The following is a 7511-nucleotide window of genomic DNA, read 5'->3' as shown; positions in this document are numbered from 1 at the left end:
TTTTACTACCAGTTTGGTATCTTTTATATCATACTTTTCATTACCGAAAGCTGCTCGGCAGAGCCCCAGTTTGACAATATGACGTAGACACAACCGCGTAAAACCCATATCGGTGCCATAGTCGACCCGAGCGGCGGAGACGGATTCTAGTGTCTCATAGTTCGATTCAAGATATATTAGATACCGAGTAACTTGGTCGGTGTTATTGACAGGAAGCAATAACACAGCTTGTATTCCACTCCTCCTGGCTACGGTAGGAATCTCAGCCATCTCCGCCCGTCTGTCAACTCAGTTTTGGACTCGGATGGAAATGTCAGTGCCAGCTCAGAAGCACACCTTGGACCTTTTTAAATACAGGTTTGCGATAGCATAACCTGTCTTGTGATTACTTGTGATTAGAAAAGTTTCACCATTTTGTTTTTTGGTACAGAATCATCGATCTGGCATTCTGGCTATCCTTAGCCTTTTTTTCTGAGAATAGTGCTGCTACACACACACACACACACACACACACACACACACACACACACACACACATATATATATATATATATATATATATATATATATATATATATATATATATATATATATATATATATATACACACATATACATATATATATATAGAGAGAGAGAGAGAGAAAGGGAGATAGATAGAGAGAGAGAGAGAGAGAGAGGAAGGGAGGGAGAGAGGGAGGGAGGGAGGGAGAGGAGACACATGGTGGTACAGGAAAAGACATTCCTACAAGTAACGACACGGCGGTTTCCAGGGATGATCTTCCTCCAGACTCAGTCTTACAGTAGGGTTAGCCTGTAAGAGAGAGTTGCGTGCGGCCCATGGTTCTCTCATGGTCCTCAGACCTGACACGGAGACAACCCGGCATTGGAAGCACGCTGCCTCATCTCCGCTGTATACCTAATGACGTCTGGACATGACCCTAACGGTCCGGGCGTCAGCACTTCAGCAATATAACGGGATAAACAGGCTTTTTAAAGTAGGGTTAAATATGTGTGGCTAAATTTGCAGGGCTAAATTTGTGAAGTTGGGGATAGTTTGGACACTTGACCTTAGCCCCCTCACTCAGGCTTCATTTCATTTCATTTATTTATTTAGCCGGGAGATACACTCTCAGGGTGTTCCTGAGCCCTTTTCTTCAGGAGTTCTATTTACTTGACAACATTATCACAATAACACAACTGAACACGTTTGAATTCTTTAACCGTACTACATTGTCTCTGTTCTACGGTAAATGTGTTCCAGAGTGTCGATCCATATAATAATGTTGTAGGTTGCCTTTGAAAGACTGCACATTACTCTTTATCCCAGCTTGTGCAGAGCTTCAATGCAGAACCTGTCTTCACTCTAAATCTCAGGACAGGCAGTGGCATCTAAAAGGACATCGCCACTGTATACTTTACGCTTCACGACAAGTATATCCAGGAAATGAACGATTTCCTACTGGGTAAAAGATAACCTGCCCACATCAGACCATGGTGAGTAATGCTTATGTAACATTTCCAATTCGGGCCCGGCCAGGCTGTTTGCAAAATGTTATGCCCATTTGGTAGGTTCTTTTGTTTTCCAAAGTCTGCCCGGCGTAAAATGTGGCCCAAACATAAAATGGGATACAAAATGTCGTGATAGTGATAAGCATACACGCACACACACTGCACACGACAATAAGTACACACATCTACAACTTACAAATAGATAGACACACATTTCGCTCTCTCTTTCTGTCTTTCTTTTCCCCTCTCTCTCTCTCTTTAATTTCTCTGTCTCTCTCTCTCTCTTTCTGTCTGTCTCTCTCCTTCTCTCTCTCTCGCCCCTCTCTATCTGACTCTTTATGAAAGTCTTAAAGAAGTTTGTTTTTCTCTAGGAGGAGCCGCACTCTTCTGCCATGCAGACGTTATTGACTCGCACCTTCAAGGTCACACCTTCCCCCTCCCATGTGCTTGACCTTGGGCTTGTGCACGTGCATGGGCTTGTGTGATATCTAAGTGAAGATTTGTAGTAACAATCTAACATTGAAATAATCACAACAGCCGGAAACTTCAAGTATGGAAATGCTGCATCAGCATACTAGATAATTGATTTCATTAGGTGTGTAATATAATTAATTTCATTTAGCAAGAAGTCAGGCATTGCCTTAAGTACATTGAAGGTGAAGTGGTAAGAACACTTAACTTAGGCAAACAGACTAAAGGAGGAAGAATAAGGGCATAAAGTGAAGGCAGGTCAAGGTAAACATTACTTATCAATAACTTTATAGAAGGGAAGAAAGAGACAAAAAGACTAAGAGGGAAGAATGAGATAGGAAGTGAAGGCGTAGCAGGTCAAGTTGAAGAGCACGAAGAAAACTGGTACATGGTCGCACTTGGCAATCAGTTTTAAAATACCATACATCATTGGCATCTGGTCGTTGACTCACAGTTCCTAGAATTTCTTTCACTTTTGTTTTCCATAGCGGAACTCGGTAAGACGGTCTGTCGGACTCTATTGACGAGCTGAGTAAGAACAAACCTTAGTGCGACGTTACGTCAGTTACCATTTCACGTGCACCCGGTAAACCTCTACACGGTCACAGTCACTGACTAAATATAGCCTCCCCCACCGTCCTAATGCACAACACCCGTCGGCGAATAACTGACATTTCCATCGTCTGATCTCTTCCTGCGGTAGACGTGCCAGCGATGCCTCCCCGCATACCGCCATACTCCTGCACTTTACAACGGATTAAACGGTTTCTTTCAATCCAAAATATTATCTTTGTAACCGAATTCCGCCGGCAAGAATTACCGAGTCACGCCATGATTCTCGGGCCTGTTCTCCAGCCTGGGTAGCGGAGCCAAACCCGCGTAGGGCTCGCCAAGGGACGGCTAGAATACAAGTACATCGTCAGGGTGGCCCTGGCCCCTTTCCTAACACGACAACGCCCCCTAAAGTGTCTCATGATCATACTTAAAGGTCGGGATCATTTATCTTGTCTACTCTATACCCTCTTAGACCGTATAAATAAACTAGAAATGGACCAAAATAAGGTTAGAAACCGGCCAGTGGGGACTGACCGGATGTTAGAAAAGCTCCACTGACCAATTTATCCCTAAATTTGGCCGAGTTCTACTATTTATACCGTGCGTACGATCCCAAGAGGGTGGACTGCCAACTGTCCCTCAACGCCCCTCGTTCCGTCCCGAAGGTTGGCGCGAGTCTCTAGTTGTAGTTTATGTTTTTGCTCTGCAAGACATCTGTAGTCGTGAAGTTGATTAACGAGGGACAAAGCCTTGCCTTCCCCATCGGCATAGCCTCTGCGCAGGGTGACGTGCCTCGCTGACACGTCGGGAAACTTCGTTTACACAAAAATAGCCATATAAGGAAAGTTTCGGAAGGTTTGCTCCCGGTCTCCGGGGCAACCGGAAGATTCCAGAAGGATTCCTGCTCACGTCACGTGTTTACAGAGGGATCTCCCAACCCGAGTCTGGCGTGACGTCACACGGAGGGAAAACAAGACGGACTCGCCTATAAATAAGGTCTGCGGTCCGGGGAGGTTTCAGAAGAGAACTGCGGCTACCCACAAGAGTGACTCACTACAGGAGAGCTGGCCAACCTAGTCTGCGAGAACCCGAGCAAGCGGCACTAACTCCCGAGAGTCTAAAGCCTTCCATCCGTTCACCGAGACCTAAACGCGTTCTTACGTCTTGTACAGCGTCTTTAACTTCAAGAACATGAAGGTCACGCAGAGTTCTGTCGCGGCAGTCGTCGTGTTCCTCACGTGTTTGGTGAGTACGGTGTTTCGTCTTGTAGTTTTTCTTCCAACCAAGGTATTAGATTTATCATTTGGGGCATTTACGCCGTGTGAACAGTGTTAGAATTGTCGACGACAATGCACACGAGGAAATAACTGTTTTTTTTTTATATTGTGCGGTAGGCTGAGAAAGCCAAAAGCATAACAGAGAAGACAGTGTTTCGCCAGTTCGGAAGTGGGACGAGGGGACGGGGCGAGTCGCCCACGCGGCTACGTATACAAAGAGAAGGGCGTAATATTATTCTATGTGTGGGTGTGTAGGGCAAGAGACACTAACTGAAAGTCACGTTCAAGTCTAAAACGCAAAACATAGATTAAAATCCTTAAATCTCAGGCTACAAATTTATATCTTCTATTTTGAGAATTAGAGCTCAACGTATGCCCAGTCGTGTTCATAACTTGTCGCCTGGCCAGAAATGTCTGCCCAAAATCTACAGCACTGGCGCCCGGTCAACTTCACAACGGGGTGGATTCCGTGGTGATGTTTTTGGCCGTCGCTCGAACCCGTGTAGTTATCAGTTATGTCACGAAGGGTGAGACCTCTTCTGTAAAAAGGACCGCCTGTTGTACGTCTCGATGTCTGTAGGCGATATATTTCCTGGGTTCATTGACCTAGAAATGCCAAGTTTTTGATAACGAAGCAACTGTATTGTGGAAAGATGGGTCTCCGCCAATCTCAAAGCGAATATATGGAGGGCCGAAATCCATCAAAACGATATTTACAAAACGTCAATAGTTTCGTCGAAGAAGGCCGTCTGGTGGCTTGTAAAATCTAAGAGTCTACTAGTAGTAGCTTCCGAGCGTCTTTGGTGTTGTGGTATTGAATGCAGTTTAAAAGTGTGTTTGTAAATTGTGTGTGCATATGCTATTAGATAGCCCTGGCTGTAATGTAAGATTTTAATGTAAAGTAATGTTCTTATGAAAATTTTTAAAAAGTTTAAATTCGAGGAAAGAAGGTTCAAATTCGTCGATAAAGGCTAGACATCCAGGTAATAAGATACGCCAAAAAGCAGTTACTCAAGCAACTGGATATGATTTTGGAAACGGTCAGACGCATCCACTAACTTTCGTCGTAGGTTGAGATTCATCTTTACGTTCAATGTCAAATATGGCTAGAGTTCCGTTGGCGCCATGACTTGCATGTCAGACATATGCTTCGTCTCCATTTTCTACAAAACATGAACACGGTAATGGTCTGTGCAGAGTACAGGATTTCACAACATGCGGAGCCCTGACATCCCAGCCGACACTGGCGACCCGGGACCGCCGCCAAGTGACGCGTCCGTGCCAAGTCGTGTTGTTGTCGGCGCCAAGTGTTCCTCCGCCGTGTTTGCCGGAAGGAGAGAGACATTGCCAGCATAACTGGGACGGCTGGCCGTACCTGCGGGTCAAAAAAGCGCTGAGGGCTGGGTGGGAAATAACCTCGTAGCCGGCTGTTTGTCGGGAGGAGAGAGACATTGCCAGCATAGATGGGACGGCTTGTCGTACCTGGAAGGTCCACGGGTCAGAGCTGAGCGCTGGGTGGGAAATAGCCCCGTAGCAGGCTACAACTGTACACCTCAGGCTCAGCACTTTCTTTCCTTCTTTTAATAAGATACGTTGGTCTTCCCAGTTCGTAAGGATTTTCATGATCACAGTTTGGTCTCCCTGACATGGAGACCCCTTGATGTATACATGTATACTTTGCAACGACAGATATTATAATTCGTTTTCACAGTACTTCAAATGTGTACTGGCAAAAGAAAGTGTAGAAACAGGCTCATGAGAAAATGGTACGGCAAATGCAAACACCAAGACACTACTAATACCTGCAACGGAGACTAGGTAGCAACCACTGTTAACAGCCGCCCCCGGGGCCGCCTGCGCTTGGAGGATGTCCAAACAGACTGTACCATTCCTACACTCGGGGAGGGGGGACGCCGCCTGCGGACATACCTGGTCCAGACTAACATTCCTGCGGTCCCGTGTGCGGTGTACGGTGTGTCTCGCTATGTTAATGGCTTTCTGCAATTTAAAACCTACATTCCACATAAAGGGGTCATTGTACGAGGGAAAGAGAAACATACTGTCATATGCATTATGTTCTTGGCACAAACGTTTAGAACGTCCTGTTTTTTGGAACACATTTTCTTCGTCATCAGAAAAGGAAAATATCTCTAAACTCGACGATTTTCAATCAAAATTTGGCTTCATACACACGAATGTTTCTCTGACAGGTCCATTGGTCATCTACTGTTTTTCTTTTTCAATTGTTTAAAAGTTGAGAAAACAAAATCTTTGACAGGTCCATTGGTCTTCTACTGTTTTTCTTTTTCAATTGTTGAGAAAACAAACGATTACGTTTTCCGCTGCCCAAGTCGTCCACGGTTGGGTACATCCGACGGTTACGGACCCTTTGGCGATCGCCTGCGACCTAGTTGCGACCTCAACTGGATTACTTCATAATCAGGATATCATGCAGTGTAAAAGCGTGACTGAAAATTTAGACCACAACATACACGTACACGCACATTGCGCAAAATCGGTCTCTTATCTATGCAATTCGCTGGGCTGTCAGATAACTCGGTAACAGCAAGCCGTTCGCCCTTTTGGACTGGGTATAGCGTCCAGACAGCCTGTCCTACCCGGCACCCGGGAGGAGTTTCCTATCGTCTTCTCCAACATGACGGCAACGTGCGAAAACAACAAGTATCTGTATCATGTACTCGAGACTCCGATACGAGACTGTTATCTAAACAACATTGTCTAGCTATCTTGTAACTGTTTATTGGTAAACTATTATTCAAACAGAGGGTGCGTCATTTCAAATACAGCAAGCCGCCGGTACGCGTAGACCTAGAGCAACTGACAATATATCAAAGAAGTTTTTAAACTGTAAAAGTAAAAGGGCTAGTCTAATCAAGGGAGACTTTGCTTAACTTTGCTGTGGAACTTTTTGTAGCGGGAAAAATCTCTCTAAGAGTACATAGACTACTTGATAGAGGCCTTTACACAACTGTCAGTGGACTAAGAAATCCATCTGTAACAGTAACCTACATACATGTACAATCAATGGAGACTTTGTCTAACTTTACTGAAGGACGTTGTTTGTCAGGAAGCATCTCTCTGACTAAATGTTTCTATTTAAAATTCCGGAAGAGGTTCTGTTCGTTGTCTTTCACTAGAGTCCAGACATCCTGCTTGCCTAGTCTCAGTTATACGCCCCACATGTCCGTGTGTGCCTACTCGTGAGCACACATCACAACATCCGGGCACAGCCGTGCTAGCGGCACACATTCGGGTGTTTACCTCGCGTGAAACGAGGAGGAGGCCGGCGGACGTGCTGAAAACAAAGTTTTCCTTGGGACTTACCGTATCTGGGAGGGATTCTTGCGTAATTTGTTTTGGAACGCGATCACTAGAATGTAAAACTTTGGCTCGGATTTTCTTCGTGGCAATGGGAGACGTCTGAGGCGAAGCCAAATCCGCACGAAACCCAAACCAAATTCTACCAACAGCAACATCGTCTGTTTGAGCAAGTGGAAAAGATAAAGTAACTGACATGCATGTTTAGTTTGTTCACCAGTTAACGCCGTGCTCCTTGAGCCAAGTCGGAGAAAGGATGGCGCCAGATATGATTACACGTACGTAACATGCAGTTTATAAGTCGAAACAAACGCCTACAAAAGGAACAATAAAGAGGCAGCAAAAGAAACAATATAT

At 45.1% G+C, this 7511-nt stretch overlaps 1 protein-coding gene across 1 annotated transcript in view; it reads left to right on the top strand.

Annotated features, from left to right (window-relative positions):
- The first annotated feature begins 3548 nt into the window (after nucleotides 1-3548).
- LOC118421279 (CCN family member 2-like) overlaps nucleotides 3549-7511 on the top strand; it is a 13887-nt gene continuing 9924 nt past the window's right edge. The window contains exon 1 of the mRNA XM_035828505.1: nucleotides 3549-3783. Within this exon, the coding sequence (XP_035684398.1) occupies nucleotides 3730-3783 (54 nt within the window). The 5' untranslated portion in view covers nucleotides 3549-3729. The remainder of the gene's footprint in view (nucleotides 3784-7511) is intronic.

This window comes from Branchiostoma floridae, chromosome 8 (assembly GCF_000003815.2).
Source record: "Branchiostoma floridae strain S238N-H82 chromosome 8, Bfl_VNyyK, whole genome shotgun sequence".
In the NCBI taxonomy this organism is placed as follows: Eukaryota; Metazoa; Chordata; class Leptocardii; order Amphioxiformes; family Branchiostomatidae; genus Branchiostoma; species Branchiostoma floridae.
Note: the sequence above shows the minus strand (reverse complement) of the source record. Positions and strands in the feature narration are given on the sequence as shown.